General features: G+C 51.5%; 2 protein-coding genes across 5 annotated transcripts; both read right to left on the bottom strand.

The window, feature by feature from the left end:
* Window positions 1–219: 219 nt before the first annotated feature.
* Window positions 220–7188, bottom strand: FMO4 (flavin containing dimethylaniline monoxygenase 4). Its single transcript, XM_082054367.1, has 9 exons — window positions 6722–7188; window positions 5364–5533; window positions 4883–5071; window positions 4350–4512; window positions 3821–3966; window positions 3262–3461; window positions 2732–3084; window positions 2355–2424; window positions 220–974 (listed from the first exon to the last, which is right to left on the bottom strand). Exons 2-9 carry the CDS (start codon window positions 5493–5495, stop codon window positions 587–589), a joined length of 1641 nt encoding a protein of 546 aa, XP_081910493.1. The 5' UTR covers window positions 5496–5533; window positions 6722–7188; the 3' UTR covers window positions 220–586.
* A 104-nt stretch (window positions 7189–7292) lies between these two features.
* FMO1 (flavin containing dimethylaniline monoxygenase 1) lies at window positions 7293–14823 on the bottom strand. Of its 4 annotated transcripts, none has more exons than XM_082054365.1 (9): window positions 14708–14823; window positions 13085–13255; window positions 12678–12866; window positions 12431–12593; window positions 11574–11716; window positions 11041–11240; window positions 10383–10738; window positions 9234–9306; window positions 7293–8282 (listed from the first exon to the last, which is right to left on the bottom strand). In XM_082054365.1, exons 2-9 carry the CDS (start codon window positions 13208–13210, stop codon window positions 7940–7942), a joined length of 1593 nt encoding a protein of 530 aa, XP_081910491.1. In that variant the 5' UTR covers window positions 13211–13255; window positions 14708–14823; the 3' UTR covers window positions 7293–7939. The 4 variants fall into 4 exon arrangements, with proteins under 4 accessions (XP_081910491.1, XP_081910490.1, XP_081910492.1 ...); XM_082054364.1 differs by having other exon boundaries at window positions 13085–13267; window positions 14708–14755; XM_082054366.1 differs by lacking the exon at window positions 14708–14823 and adding an exon at window positions 14550–14612.
* Window positions 14824–16750: the final 1927 nt, after the last annotated feature.

Raw genomic sequence — 16750 nt, 5'->3', positions numbered from 1 at the left:
ACCCGCCGGTGCGTGGGGAGGGTCTGCCTTCTGCTCGTGGTCTTCGGGGTTCCCTGCAAGCCCCAGGCTACTCGAGCAGTGGTGGGAACGCTCATCCACCTGGATTTGTCACTGGATATATTATTTCTTAGGAAGGAGCTCTCCCCTCTGCCACTAGATGGAGCACAGGGTCTACTTGACACCCCCCACTGATAAGAAACCATTTATAAAACCATCAGAGAAGATCAAATCTGTGAGGTTTATTTCTAGCACCTTACTGATGTTCCAGAAGTGATCAGAACAATACAAAGATCTCTACAGTTAGCACTTCAGAAAATCACCAAGTTTTGCAGGTCTTGCTGAAATGTCATGGAGGAAGCTCGGGTTGAGCAGGGGGGGAGGAAGGCTGGTCCCGTGCACACCAGCCCATCCCAAAACAGCTCTTTCCAAAAGCCCTTTGGAGATCCAACCTTGTGCTGGTGCAACGCAGGCATGGATTGCGGCAAGCTTGGGGTAAATCACCCATATGGCCCCTGGTGGGTGTGAAACATGGGCAAGAGGAGGCCAGGCACCAGACAGCCTGCGACTGGGTCTCACCCTGTTTCTTCTACAACTGGAAACCTGCCTGGGAGCTCCAACCCATCCGGGTGTATTTAGAAAAGAGAAAACCCACCATGAGAGCTGCTGGCAGGGCCAGGAGGCACCTCCAGCACCAGCCGGAGGAGCTGTCGGAGGAGTCATCCACCACCCGAGTTCTCAAGGGCTTCAGTGTCCGCTGCCACTGGGTCAGGATGGCCTCTCTGGCCCCGTTCCACTTCCCCCGTCCCACCAGTCGGTACTGGTAGGATGTGCAGGGGCCAAAGAAGATCGCCAGGGCCAGGCGGGGGTCTGTCAGGAGCAGCCTTAGTACACTGGGCTTTACACCAGCACACGAAGCAATTTCATCGGTGTAGCTGATAAAATCTATTTTCAAGCTCTCCCTCTCGGATGGATTCCTTCAGTGGGACATAAAATAGACAAAATTAAATTGCGTCTTCCTACCTCGGTTCCCAGACCCACAAAACACAAAAGCTCTGGACTCAGACAAGCCACTGTGTTGCAGGGGACACAGCTGAGCCCCAGTCTCTGCAGCTGAGCGCCCTCAGCCCCCAATCCCAATAAACCTAAAGGCACCAATAAAGCTAAAGGCACCAATAGAGCATCTGTGAGGTTGTTACCCAGCAGTTACCTGGGACAGGGAATAGGCACAGGCTTGTTTTTCCTCTGCAGCCTAGTTGTGTCCCAAAAATTATTCTAGCATAATACTGTATTCGTTGTAATGCCAGAAATACCCATGCTACATCCTTCACCGAGGTTCACAGGTGTGGCTTTGGCCAGTTATGAGAGGCAGAGGAGTAGACATTCCCAGAGAAGACTGCCAAGGGGACTGGGAAGAACTGGGAGATGCAGAAAGCTTCCCATGCTGGGAAAGACCTCCAGCATTTTTCCGCTTGAGGCCTCATCTCTCTTGCAGGAGGGAGGACATATGCTCAATCTGCTTCTGCAAATTTGGGACAGCTTTGTGGTTAGTTCTGTTTCACCTTGGAGTCCCATATTTCTGTGTAACACATGACGTCTGCAGCTGCTGAGGCTCCTGGTGACAATCCCTGTGGCTCTGTTTTGTCCCAGGTTTTCATCTGTGTTCTGTGATGCAGCTCTGCCTTGCTGCCAGACCTAACCCAGCCTGCACCTGCCAGGCCTGAGGTCCCCCCTTGCTCCCAAAAGCTGCTGCAAGGAAGCATGTCTACCATCACCTGTCCCACAGCCTGGAGGACACATCCCAGCCTCCTGTGTAATCCCAGTGCCAACAAGGCAGGACTTTAGTTCTCACATACATAAGGATGAGTTCCAGCTTTGCCTAATACTCAGTTTGACCTGCCAAAAATTGCCACCAAACTGTCTCCCACCCGCATGGCTTGGCTCCAGTGGGGTTTCTGGATGGGGCGTGGCCCTGATCCCAGCCCTCTGTGCTGTCTGGATTTGAGAGGAAGAAGCCACGAGATGGCACCCTTAGTCTGGAGGAAACCAAACCTCCATCTTGACATGCTGGGGATGAGGACATGACTTGGAGGCCTGGCAGAGGGGACCTGCAGGTCCTGGGCCTTGCCATGAGCTGCTGCAGAGCACTGCCAGGCCACTGTCTTGGTCCATCATTCGTAAAGGAGCCACAACAACACTTCCCCACCTTGCTACGGGTGGTGAGGGAATAAATACATCCAAGAAGTTCTGGGTGTCCTGAGAGGGTCTGTCTCATGGCTGCTGTAGGGGTCCCATTTTCCTGGGGTTACCTAGACACACAGTGTCTGTCATACCCTGAACTCCAGAGCATCACGCACCTTTTGACCGGTGGCTTCTTCTTCGAAACATCAGCCATCATCCTGCTGGCAGGAGGGAGCTTGTTCCAGCCTGAGAAGAGCAGAGAAACCAAAGACCTCCAGCAGCACCTTAAGCTGAAGAGCTCACCCCCTTCCCGTGCTCCCAGCCCCTTTATCAAGGGCATTTGTGTTTGCTGGTTACAGCAGCATGCGCTGAGCAGCAGGGATATGGGGATGCAGTTGGAGGGCAGTTGCTATGGTGCTACTAATGTCCATGGCCACCACAGACACTGTGGCAGGAGCTGTAATACACCCTAGGCTCTGTAGACAGCAGGTCAGGCTACCCCAAACCTCCCACCCCAGCAGGTCTGCCCCCATCCCTGCACCTTGCCTCCCACCTGCAAAGATCCCTGTCACCCAGCGAGCCTGCATTTCTGATCCCACCATCACAGAGCCGGTCAGCTGGACTAAGCCGATGATGGCCAGCGTCGGCTTTTCCAACTGGGGAGGGAAGATGCATTTATAGAGGCAACGGTTATTGTTGAAGAGGCTGCGAACTGACTCTTCAAGGAATGGAAATGGGGAGATATAGCCTGTGGCAAAGAGCACCACATCGATGTTTTCTTCAGTTGTTCCGTCTTCAAAAACAGCAGAGCTCTCGGTGAACTCCTTCACACTTGGCTTCAATACGACGGTCCCAGAGAGGAGGCAAAATGGCAGCTCTTCATTGACAATTACCTTAAAGTAGGAGCTTGCAGGTAGAAAAAGGACAGCAATATTAGCATCTAGGAGCAACCTGAAATGTCTTTTGTGGCCACAGTTCCCCTGCAATGTTTTGCTTTCCCACAAATACCCCATGAAACTAAAAAAATGAGCATTTCATGCCATTAAAAGCCCCTGACCAACCAATAAAACTCAGAAAAAACACCTTTTGGTGGAAGCCAAGCCATAGTTTGCATGATTAAACCATGAATTGAACTTCCGAAACTTGATCCACTTCATGAGGGTTGATGGGAGAAGCCAGTCAAGAAAGTGTTTGAAGCGGGTGGTGTTAACCATGTCCAAGGGGAAGCCATGGTCTGAGACCCGACTAAACAGCCATGTGCTGCTCCTGGCACTCAGGAACACCTAGGGGAGAAGACAGGTCTCAGCCCCCTGCCCAGACATCTCATTGCCAATTTTTACCCCAAATGGCAAATCCCATCTCCTGCACTTCGGAGCCCTGAGGTTTACCCAGGGGGAAGAAGCCAGTGTACGGATGAACCAAACAGCTCGTGGTGGCTTCTGCAAAATTCCCACAGCTGCTGAAGAGCCACTCTGCTCCTGAGGTGGCTGAAACCCTCTAGGAGCTGCAGAGATGCTTCAACTGCCTCTAATTTGAAGATCTATATATTGAGAAACCCAGTGGGAAAAGCTTCCTCCACATAACTGTGAGCCACCAGCTCTCATGGTCCCTGGCCATGCTCAGCACCACTGCAGAACTGTACCTTCACAGCCACGCGGCTCAGCTCCACAGAGAGGTCCCCACCAGTGTTGCCAATGCCAACCACGAGCACCCGCTTTCCCCGGAAGGCCTCCGCATCTTTGTATTCCTGGCTGTGAAGGTACCGGCCTTTGAAACGGGTCTCAATACCTAGGCAGGGAACAGGGAGCATCTCCTACAACCAGATACGTTTGCTTGCCCCAATCTGGTGCCCAGACCCTCTGCCCCTCCATGCAGCTGAGAAGCCCATGGTCTCGTCTCCCTGGATGATGTCACCTCCCTGCACCACCTTATCTTGGTTCTGCTTTGCAAATTCTCATGCAAGAGCCTGTCTGCATCTTTACGAGGAGTTTTTCCCATTTCTGAGAGTGCCCACAGCCATTCCCATAGGGTGAGGGTCCCACCTGCCCCAGCATGGTGGCTTTGTGGAGCAGGCTGGCTCGCAAAGGTAAATGCAGGCAAGGGACCCATGGGTGCTGAGTGAAACCCTGGGGGGAAGCCCCAGCCCACCTGACTGCTGAAGCAGGGCTTACCTGGGAAAGAAGCCAAGGGTAAGTAGGGCTCCTGGTAATGGCCAGTGCAAACCATGACAGCATCGAAGACGTGTGACTCCTGGACACCATCGGTCTCGGTGATCACCTCCCACTGGCCTGAGGCAGCGAAATCTGGGCGCTTCCTCACGCTGACAGCTGTCGTCTTGCACCAAAGCCCAACAAAACAGCAGTCAGGGACTGTGCCATGTTTCGGAGCTGACCTACCTGCAAAGGGCTGGGGCTGCCAGGGGCAAGCTGAGTTCCTTGGGAGCTGCATGTCACCTCTGAAGCTGTTAAATCCCACCCTGCACCTTTCCCCTGGTGATAGCACTGGCAGGGGGGATGGATCAGGCAGGTCGCATTTGAGCAGCCCAGTTTAGAACATGGAGTTGAAAAGGCTGCATTTGGGATGCGAAAGGCACATTGTCCTTGTGGGATCACACCCAGCATTTTCCCATCTCACCTGGGCAATGCCCTGGTATCTGCAGCCACTGACAACCTTCCTCACTGTGGCACTTGGAGCCCCCCCTCACCTTGAAGTGTATGTACCGCAAGAGGTCGAAGTGCTGGGCATACATCCGCAAGTACTCCAGCAGGAGGCTGTGGGGTAGGTAATTGGGAAAATCCTCTGGGAAGGGGAAGTCGCTGAAGCAGGACATCTCCTTGGAGCTGTTGGTGATGACTGAACGGTACACAGTGACCCTGCCACCATCTGTGGAGTCCTGTGTGAAGCCAGTGGTGGTGTTTGCAGACGTGCAGGGAAGGACTTTCTCCCCTCATTCACGTATTTTTTTCCTAATCTTCAAGTACAAGCAATAAACCAGGACTAGCTCCTCGTGACCATGGCTTCTGCTCCCTCCATCTCCTTCTCCATCGTGGAGCTGGTGGGAGCCCTGTGCCTTGGGACAGGGCTGCTCCCCGGGGCATGGCCACCTCTTTGCTTCAGGCACAGGGCATCTGTGGGAAGGGACAAACCCCAGGCCAATCCTCCCCATGCAGACAAAGCTCACTGACCGTGTAGCGCCAGAGCCCCCCAATGTCCTCGCTCCTTTCGAAGCAGGTGGGCTCCAGCCCCTCATCCAGGCAGCACTTGATAGAGGCCAACCCCCCGACTCCAGCCCCGATGATGGCCACGCGCCGCACCATGCTGTCCCGCAGCAGGCAACAGGCTGGTGTGTGAGCACCTGGAAATGGAATAGCCCAGGGATTAGCAAAACACCAGTCTCTTCACCCCATCCCTGGGAAAACACCCTTTGTCTTCTCTGGTTGCAGGTGTCCATGGAGGAGAACTGTCCTTGGAAAAAGCCATCACCTGCTCCTGACTCAAGCATTACAGACAGATGCTGCTCATTACCCTTCCTGCTGTGCTAAATCAAGGGCTCAACAATTCCCCTCCTGCAGGCAGGGGAAAACAAGGCACTTTTAAACCTCTTCACACTGCTGCTTCTATTTATTCCCTTTCCTGGCCCAAACAAGGGCATGCAAAAAAGGGGAAGGGGCTTGCAGCTATCCACTTCTGCCTGCACAAAGTGAACCTCCTGAAACCTTTTCAAGAAATGCTTTCAGCTAAACTGGCTTGTTTTCACCCTTTCATTTTTAATTTCCCATTAAATGGCTTTTTTTTTTTTTTTTCCCAAAACAAACAGTTCTTGTGTTGTGTGCCTGATGCCTGATTGAGCAGGAACACAGCGCAACGATTCAGAAGTCAGACACTGTGAAAGTGCAGCTGGGATTACAGCATATACAAAAGCTAGGAAAGCCAGGAAACGCAGGTTATAAATGGGCGGAACTCAAAGCTTGGGGTGTGTAAACCGAGCTGCACTGAGCCCAACTGGAAAGCAAAGAAACTAGGAAAAAAATGAACCCACGTGAACTTTGATTAGATAACAAACACTCCTGTGGCAAAGCCTGAAAGAAGAGTCATTTGTAACTTTTTTAAACCTGGTTTTGTGTCAAAAGAGCAAGTTAACTTGAAGAGGAGCTGGAGGAAACTGCAGAAATGCAGTGAAATACAAGAGGGATGCAACCCCCCAGCCCTCCTGAATCCAAAGTTGGATTGGCTGCCAGTTGCTCGCAGCCTGAGCTGCTCCTCGATGTGCAGGAACAGGGCAGGACAAACCAACACTCACCCAACCCCTTTTTCCAAAGCCTCCCTTGGCTTTAGGAAAGGGCAGACATGTGCCTGCAGAAATAAAGTCACCTCTCTTACCCAGTGCTGCCTACAGATGGCTTCACTCAGATTGTCCCCATGACACCCATTTTCTCCCTGCCAGCAGCAAAGCAAAGCTGGTGGCGAACACCAAAACCCCGGGGAGCTGCCTGCCCACTTTCAAAGCCTGCAAAACCCAGACAGAGAGAAGCAAGGAGCAAACCTTGTTGGGGCAGTGATGCGTCTTCGCTGCTCAGGCTTCAGCCAAACTTCGCTTTGAGTTTCTCTAGCTGCAGATTTAAAGAAAGACTGAAGTCCAGGCAGCTCACCGTGGCTTTTGCACCACTGACCTTTACACTCGCGCTCCCCTGCACTGCTCAAATGTGCTGGCAGAAAGTTCTCAACCTCCCCGCAGCGGTGCGGAGTGGAAATCCAGACTGTAATCCCAAGGGGGCGATGCTTACAAGCACTCCCACGCTGCAGCTCGCCGCTGCCCCAGCCCTGGCAGCAGTTCAGGCTTGTCCTGACCTGACCCCGACATGCTGCCTGTGCTGGGCAGGCGCTCACTTTGCATCCCTGGGAAGTCAGCAAAGCACATTCCCTTTGCCCACACTGCAGTAGATAGCATGGAGGGGGGGACGTGGTGCACAGTGCAGCCTGATTTTTGGTGGTCAATGAAAGCCCTTGCAGCCCCAGGCTTGTGGGTTGCCCATGGCACCTGCTGACATGGTCCCAGCCCAGGCATGGGACCCACCAGTTCTTCCCATGCACACAGGGAGACAGCAAGGCAGCAGTTTGCAACATGCTTCTGAAATTTTATTGATTAAAAGTCTCTCTGTGCACAAAACAAAGCCCCATAATTGCCTGGTGGTGAGGAGAACGGGGAAGCAGAGCTGGGACTGCTTAGCCTCAAAGGGTACCAGCCAGGGCCCCTTTGCTGGAAAGGTGCACCCATTAAACCCAAACTGGGATTTTTGGCTCATAGGGCTTAAGGTTGGAAGAAAGGACAGCCTGATCTGCATTACCCAGCCCAGATAACTGCTTGCTGAACTACAGACCTCAAATACCGGCTGATTTGGGGCAGGGTTGGACACTCATCCTTCTTTCTGGTTGTGACACCCGAAGCCAGTTTTGCTGGTGGTGTCCCTGCTGCCTCCTGGCCAGTCTGGTCCAGGCATAGCCCTGCCACACAGCCATGCTCTGCTCGTGGCAGGAGAGCAGCAGAGGGGCCATAAAAGCTGGGGAGAGGCTGCCATCCCCAGCTCGTCGGATCTGCAGAGCTGTTCTTGGTGGTGAGCTGGGGCAGAGAGAAGTTTGTGCTGCTGGTTGAAGTTTTAACCTTGTGATCTGCTGAAATCCCTTTCCCGATGTCCCATGGAACCCTGTGGAGCTGCCTAACCTGAGATAACATCAAGAAAACAACCTAAACAAGCTCCAAAATCTACGGGAAGCCAAAATACAGCGCAGCCAGAAGCAGGAGAAACCCCATCACAATCAGGAGAGGAGGGTAAGGGCTGGAAGTGCTGGCAGGGACTCGCGTTTTGGTGGGCTTCAGGATCCGGTCCCACTGGGTGAGAATAGCCTGCTGTGCACCCTCCCAGCGCCCAGGGCCCTCCAGACGGTACTGGTAAGGGGTGCAGGGGCCAAAGAAAACGGTGAGTGCCAGCCGAGGATCTCGGAACAGCAGCCGCGGCACGCTGGGCTTGGCACCGATGAAGGAGGCGAGCATGTCCAGGTAGGCCAGCCACTCGGTTTTGAGGACTTCATCAAAGGTCAGGCCAAACCTTAAGGAATCGGAGAAGAAAACATTGGTCTGTCACTTCATCACTGACAAGTTGCATCGGGCCACATCTTCACCTTGGTGGACCTTTTCTAAAAGACTTTGTGAAACCAGTTTTTTTCCTTTCTCTCTCCTTTTTTTTTTTTTTTTAATTTTTTAATAGTTTTCTCTTTACTCTCACGTGCAGCATGAGAAAGGCAGGATCCTTTAGTTTCCCTTGCAATCATTTCCATTGAGTATGTAAAAAATAAATGCGTGGTGAATTGAAGAATTGCTTCCATTTCATCTTTGCAGAATTTACCATTTCATGCCCCACGTTCACCTGTTTAGCCTTGTATTATACTGCAATTGTTCTGTGCAATTCTATATTTCACTCTTCTATACCTTTTCTACTATAGCAATCTGGGTGAATCATGGATTAAGATATTGCCCACTTTCCTGGTTTTGTCTCATTCATCTCCTAATATTTCTTAGCATTTGATTCCACCTTTTGCCTGCCCATGAACCATGTGCCGAGGCACCTATTCACAGTGATTCAGATCTCTGTGCTGAGATGTGAGACTATTTGTGAGTATGCCTTGGGTTGGCTTGCCTTTTTTTTTTTTCCCCTGCTGAATTACTTTGCATTTATTACCAGTAATTTCTCTGCCATTTTATCTCTCAGTCCCTGGGGACCCTGGCACACTTCCCCAACTCCTAATCAAGGGTTAGCCTCAACTACTCTGAATTAATTTATTCCCATCATGAACAGGCAAAATATCAGCATCAAATCAAAGAATACATTGGCTCAGTGCAAGTAAATAAAGGAGTGGCTGGATCTCAGTATCCCCCCCTCACCTCCGCTACATGTGCAGGGAGCAGCTGCAGAGTGTGAGACTGTGTGTTGTTCCCCCCCAAACTCGAGGGGCTCTTCAATCCACAAAAAAACCTTTGGGGCTCTGGGAGGATGGCTTACCATTTCACTTGGTTTTTCTTCTTCTCATTTACTTCCTTCTCCATCACAGACTGAGGCGGCAACTGACACAAGCCTAGAAGAGAGAGAAGAGTGTTCCGCAGCAGTTAACTCCTGGAGGGCTTTGTGAATTTGTTCAGTGATGCAAAACATGGGAAGCCCTTCCCCAGGAGGGCAGGAAAGCCTCATTGTTCAGATTTAGCTTGACAGTGGTAATTCTGCCAGAGAACAGCCCTCCACACTTTTTTTTCTTGTTCACCCACACTTTTTCCTGCTTTCACAGATTTGTGCTGTCAGGGCACAGGCAGATGATGCGAGGTGAGATGGGCCACGATAGCCCCAGAGAGGATAATCCCAAAGACAAACACCAGAGCTTCCCCTGGCTCTGTGGAGGAGCCTTGATACAGCCTTCCATGCCAGCCCAGCCAGAGGATCCTATTATTATTTTTATATAAAAACCCAAACAATACAAAACAGCACCAAAACAAACAAAAAAACCCAACAACAACCACCAAGTAGTTTTTCCTCACCCCAATAATTATAAATAATCCTCTTGCGGGGCAATAGGACTTTTCTTCTCTGCCAGTCATTGTAGACAAACCACCCTGTCCCTTAAAGAGCAGTGAATTCTGCCAGGATGGATCCCCCACAGTACCTTAAAGACAATCCTTACTTGTGCATCCAGGTTTACATATTAACCTCTGTGCTCTGACTTCTAACATATTTTAGAAAGAAAATACTGTCTTGAATAACCTAGTTTAACCATAGTTTGCAGGCTTGGGTGCAGGACTGCACATCTGCCAAGTCACAGTAAGGAATGGAGCACCCACTCTTGGCTTGCCACAGGTAGAGTAAAGCATTAGCTTAAAAGCATCAGCTTAACAGGAAAAAAAAAAAAAAAAAAAGTGTGATTTCAGGTAAAGGTTGTGAACTTGCACATTGCTTGGACCAAGCGTGCACTCATGTTGCTGTATCTCAGCGGAAGTGAAATAACTTGGGAAGTCTGAGCCCCAGAAATGCTCCATCACCCACTTTGAAGTGAGATTCAGAGTCCCCAAGGACTGTAATTCCTCTTGGTACATGAAGGGGACAAGACGTATCCAGTCTGAACTGCATTTTGGTACACGGGAGAGCTCACATTTGCTCTCCTACCTTTGAAGACACGGGTTGCCCAGCGTGCTTGCATCTCCATCACAGGCATGATGCCTCCCAATGGCCTGATCAGCCCAAGGACGGCCAGGGTGGGCTTCTGCAGGTGGGTTGGAAACACGTATTTGTAGAGGCATGCATGCTTGTTTTCCACCTTGACAATTTTTTCTTCTAGGAATGGGAAGGAAGCATCGTAGCCCGTGCAGAAGACAACAATATCGATGGGCTCCTCCTCAGGGCAATCGTGAAAAACAACTGAGTTGTCCTTGAACTCCTTGACACCCGGCTTGATGGTGATCCTCCCTGTCAGGATGTAGCTTGGAAGGTCGTCATTCAACACGGGCTCACGCACCAGGCAGCTGCAGAGAGCCAAGGGATCTGAGTGTTGAAGACCATGAACAAGCCCTGTAGTGCCCCCACTCCTTCCCCTGGGCCTTCCAGCCTTCCAGCCTCTGGGTGTCACTTGGTCTGAGCAAACAGCCATACCTCCCCACCCTCCAAACACCAACATGTTTCACCCTTATCTTCCACCCCTGGGTTACAAACTCCCCACTGGATATCACCCCAGTCTGGGCATTGCTTGATGTTGGCTGTTGGAAATCTCCCTGTGTGCAGCACTAGCCCTGTGACACCGTGTGGGATGGGAGCCACCAAGAAGTACCTCTTTTCTGGTTGAAGTCCATAGTTCTCATGATTGAACCTCTTGTTCACGCTGTAGTCAATCAATGCCCGTGCAAGAGGTGCAGGGAGGTTATTTCTGATCAGGCTCATAAGGCGGGTGTTGAAAACCACGTCCCATGGGTAGCCATGTTCAAACACACGGCCGAGCACCCAGGCACCTCGTCTGGTGCTAACAGTCACCTGGGAGAGATCAGAGAATCAGCAATTTGGGGGGATGAGTTTGCTGCTTTGCCTTTATAAAGTAACCCCGGGAGGGCACAGTGCAGGCAGCCATGGAATGAAAAAGCAGCAGCATCCTTAAGAACTCCCAGCAGCTGGAGATGGAGGTGAAACAGGAGAGAACAACCACCTTTCTTTCAGGGTAGGTTTTTGAGTAAGAAATGCAGGTTCAGAAATACTGTTTGGACACCATGCAGGATAAACCCAGCTTGCTCTCCCTGCAGCAATGGCAGGCTGAGGTGTTGCCCCCAGCATCACCCTCCCCACATCCCCGCGGTGCCTGTGCAGTGGTACCTTTGTGGCTACATGGCTGGCCTCCACTGCGATGTCTACTCCCGAATTGCCCATGCCAACCACAAGGACGCGCTTCCCCTTAAACACATCAGGACGCTTGTACTGCCGGCTGTGGAAGTACTGGCCTTTAAACCTCTTGATGCCTTAGGGGAAAAAGAAGCAAAGCTTTGAATTACTTGAGCATTTGCAGGTTTTGTTGGGAGCTCTGGCATAGAAGCAATCCACATGGCGAGTGGTGCAGGTGCAATTGCTGGCCACTGGGGACGAGGGGAGGTCCAGCCCTCCATCCCCCACACACAAAATAGGTGCTTCCTCTCCAAAATGGGGTCTCGTGCATCCCTGCATGGCAGCGAGCAGGAACAAACATGCTGGGTGCGTCTTGGAAGACAGTTACGTATTACACAAGAACTGTGCTGGTGCAGTTTCCAGATTCAGCCTCTACAAGATGGGGACACAGAGGTTCAGAAAAGCCTGCAGACCTGGTGTCCTATAAGCACCTTCAAAAGCACTTGATAACACTGATGACAATGCAACCTTCTCAGCACAGACAACTGTGGAGATTCATCACAGCAGTGATGAATACAGCCCTGCCAAAGATGATGGAGCATTACTGAGAGGACCTTGCCTCATCTTGCATATTGTGTGGACAGTTTAGCTAAGGCTAAACCATCCTACCTTGGAAATTTGCTCTGAAGTGACCTGTGCCTGCAAAAACAAAGCTGCTGAAGCAAAGCTGCTGTCCATACCAGGAGGTTTGAAAAGCAGAAGCAAGACAAGGAAAGGTTCCCTGAAGAACCACTAATCCTTCTTCCTGCAGCCTCTGGAAGCAGATAACCACAGGGAGCCATGTAGCCTACCAGGAAAACTGTGCAGGGGGATGGTTGGTTCAGGGAAATTGCCAGTGCAAACCATAACAGCATCAAAGACGTATGATGTGTGCTTCCCGTCAGCCTCCGTGACCACATCCCACTGGCCCGTGGTGGCAAAGTCGGGGCGTTTCCGGATGCTTACAACGGTGGTCTGGAATGTGGAAGTGAAGTGGAGTCACCACTGGCACCCAGCATGTGCAGGGAGCGGTGGAGCATGGGGGCATCCATCACTCACCCCCAATTTGATGTGCTCCATGATGCCGAAGTGGTTAGCATAGCGCCGGAGGTAGTCCAGAAGCTTGGCATGGGGCAGGAACACGGGGAAGTCCTCAGGGTATGGGAAGTCAGAGAATGCCGACAACTCCTTGGAGCTGTTGCTGATGACTGATGCATAGAGGCTTGGCCGGCCAGGCTCGATGTGCTCCTGGCATGGCACCCCAGGGTGCATTAGTCCAGCACCTCGGGGCGGGGACCGTCCCTCCCACTCCCCTTCCCCTGGTCTCGGGGGGTGCAGCTGGGAGAGGGCAACACCCAGCAAACCCCCACCTCCCCTGCCCCTCCCGCTGGAGCCCAGCTCAACCCGGTTCCCAGCCCACAAAACTGCAGGTCCCGTGGGAAGGGGTATGGGTGCCACCAGCTCACCGTGTAGCGCCAGAGCCCCCCAATGTCCTGGCTCTGCTCGAAGCAGGTGGGCTCCAGCCCCTCATCCATGCAGCACTTGGTGGCTGTCAGCCCGCTGACACCCGCACCCACCACTGCCACTCTCATCCTCACTGCCTCTGGCGGAATCCCGAGCTGTGAACAGAGCTGAACCTGGGGGAAAACCTGCAGATGGTCACCACACTCTGAGGGAGCAGCTGCCAGCATGACCTCTATAGGGGATTTCTCTGTATGCCACCCCCAAGCCTTCATTCCCTTTACCAGTATTCTGGGCTCTTACAAGTTAGATTAAATATCTTTAAATCTTAATTTTTTCCATTTTTCTTTTTAAATTTTTAAAATAAATGCATCCACTTTTACAGTATGCTCGCCAGGCTGCTTTTGAAACCCTGCAGTTGCTGTGGAAATGCGCTTTGAAAGTATGTAGTTAAGCCATGAATCACTGCCAGTTTTTATTTACAAGTTGTGTTTAAACTATGGCCCCTTATCAGCCCAGCAAACATTTGTATGTTATTTTTGGAGAGCTGCCTCTGCCTTTCTTAGAAAAGAAAATGAAATGTGCACCAGGACTACTCAGCCTCTGCATCATTGACTGTAGTCCAGTCCCCCATCCCCAGGGATGACACTGGTGACTTTGACATGGCCACCAAGGCCAGCGCAGGGGCTGCAAATGTAGCACACCTTGCCTTTAGGGATGTTTCTGTGTCTGTCTCCCAAAGCCACCCTGCTGAGGAGGTCTGGGCTAGACAGACAGACTTGCAGGGCTACAGACGACTTGAGCCCAGGGCTCAAAAGACAGCAGCCCCCAGGTCAACATCCAGCCCTCTGAGGCCCCCAGAGCTGCAGGGGGAATGACAGACCCAAACCCTTCTTGCTACTGCAGGGCAATGAAGCAAGGGATGATGCCCATGCGCAATAGCTCGGACTGGACATTGCCCATGCAGGGGCCATCACACAGGTGCCCACGGGGGGCTGTTACAACCCCTGGTTTAACCCCAGCACTGCTGGTGAGTCCCCTGCTCCACTGAATTATTAACTCCACATAACAGGACAGCACAACAGCCGGGTGGCACCAGCTCCTCCACTCTGAGAAGCACTTTCAGAATCTACCAGACAAAAGGCATGGTGCATTCACCAGAAAAAAAGCTTTCTGTAGGAAAATAGGGTTGCATGCATTTTTTTTTTCCTACAAAACAACAAATTCCCCATGAACAACTTCAACTTTCAATAAAAAGGCAACACCTAAAGAATACTTTGCTTCCCAAGTTTGGAACGACAACTGGACTTTTTCCTTTTTAAATGAAAAATGTGATAATATAAGCTGCTTATTGGTTCACTGGTTTGCTTCCTTTTTTCCCCAATTGGGTGGAAGTTAACACAAACACCTCCCAGCTATGTGTGCTGTTTAATCCCCTACCCTTTTGCAGAGAAGCTAGAAATAACATACCAAAAGCACTGCCTTGGCCACCCCAAGCCTGGTGCTGCCACACTTTCCATATCATCCCTGCAAGTATTCATAGCAGCTGAGCTCAACAGTCTTGTGCTGCAAGGTGCTCGCGTGAGCAGGGAGGGATGGAAAAGATTCACACCCCCGTGGACACTTACCTCCCAGCCTTGGCCGTCTGTGCTCTGTCCTGCAGCTTCACGGAGAACCTCTCCTGCTCCTGATTTATAGGCGAGACGTGGGGCTTTGGCAGAGTCAGGGGCGGGCGGGCAGCTCCCGCCGCTCTAGCACGGCCACCCCACTCCCACGGTGATTGCACAACCTGGGTTTGCACTGGGAGGAGCTGCTGGACTCTCACACTATAACACGGGGTGAGCCGGACAGCCTGGCTGGTGATTCCTAAAGTGAATCGAGGGGGTGGGAGAGACCAGAGTGGTCCAGATGTGTCCAGTGGTTGTGCAAGGAGGACCAGTGTGTGCGAGGGGAGCTCCAGTTAGGAAATGTTCTCACTTGCCTCACGGCTGCCTTCCAAAAGTGAGACAAATCAGCCAGTGGACAGTGCGGTTTTGGCAGAACTTTGCACCCAGGACCCCTTCCAAAAGAGAGAGATGGTTTTCTGGTCACTGCTCACGGGATGTGAAGGCTGCATTTTGCCATTAACCACATGTACAGGAGGCTCCCCATGCAAATTGGGAGAGTGTGAAATGGCCACAGACATCAGCGTGCAAAGGTCCTAAGCACAAAGAAAGTGGAAATGTTAGCTGAAATATCAATGCAGGACACAGCACCTGCCCAAGTGTCTCCTGGAGTAAATGATCATGGAAAGGAAGGGGACAAGGGTGCCTTTAGACAGGGCTTTCCCTCCAGCTACTTAACTTATTAGGGGTGACTGGTGAGAAATCTCTGCATGTGAATATAGCTCGATACAGAGGCCATGGATAGAAAGTTGACAGAGCACTGGCTCTTCAGGAAAAACAGTGTTTAAAAAAAAAAAAAAAGTGCTATTTGTGCCATGGGAGTGAGGCTCTGCAGTGTGACTGCAGGGGACGTGATAAAAGCTGCATGCTCCATCAAGGCATGTCCATGTCACTGACAAATGCACTCTCAGAGCGATGGGCCCAGATTTTAAATCAGCTCTTTAAGCAGCTTGAATAACCAAGGAAGCTATAAGAAAGTGGGGAGAAAAACCCCATGCAAGGTCTTGTGGAACAGACAGTGGTAAATAAAGCAGCTCTGTCCAACGGAGTCACCTGCTCCCAGCCTGCGTTCAGATCTGCAGAGGCACGAGATGGGCTGTAGACGGGAGTTGAAACTAGAAGTGGAAATAGGATGCACATTGGTAACAAGGAATGTAATCAGCCATAGGAAAAGTCTGCTGAGCTTTGTAGCAACCCAGGCACTTGAGCAAACTGTGTTTTGCTTGTGGAGGGGCAGAACTCACCACTCCTGTGCTGAGGCACTGCTGGGAGTGCAGCAGCCTGGGCTGCCACCCATCTACATCACCCAGGAGGATTCATCAGCCTTTTTGGGCTCCCCCTGCTCCAGGACTTCCCACTGCTTCTGCCTGATGCTCCTCGGTTTGACCTCATTGGATCCAGAGCACAAGCCCGGTCTGGAGCTGGCTGTGCCAGCCATGCTCCAGCAAAGCTCACGAGCAGCAGCCTAAAGTGATGTGCTTGCAGGGGCTGGAGTCTGTGAAATCAAACTCATTCGAGTTCAGGTTTCAAACCACTGTCAGCAGCGTGAAGAAACATTCGGATTTTGCTCTCCCAGGCCAGTGGGACGTCATTACTGGGCAACAAGCCTTGCACATCTTTGATGCTGTTGGGGTTTGCACAAGCTACATCTACAGCTTTACTCCCACTGGACTCTTCTCCAGATGCACAAAACTTTGCACCTGCAAAATACTTGCCAACACTCAGTACAACAGACTAGGAAATCCACAAAGGCAAATATTTTGTTCTTTATCTGCTCCTGCTTTTCTGAGTTTCCCAGCAGGCATCCGAGTGACTCACAGTGAGAGGGACACTGGCAGCTTCCCAGGAGTGGTGTTAGTGCTTTTGGGACAGCAGTTCAGGGAAGTTTTCCAAAAGAACAAGTTGTATTTTGGTGTAGGTGAGCTACTGGCACAGAAATAGGGCCAGATACTTTTACTGCAGCTGCTTACACCAGTGGTGGCTCTGACCATCCCTGATGAGGAGCCA

Source organism: Streptopelia decaocto (genome assembly GCF_964273445.1).
Source record: "Streptopelia decaocto genome assembly, chromosome: 5".
NCBI classification, from domain to species: domain Eukaryota; kingdom Metazoa; phylum Chordata; class Aves; order Columbiformes; family Columbidae; genus Streptopelia; species Streptopelia decaocto.
The sequence above is the reverse complement of the archived record's forward strand: the minus strand, read 5'-3'. Positions and strand labels throughout refer to the sequence as shown.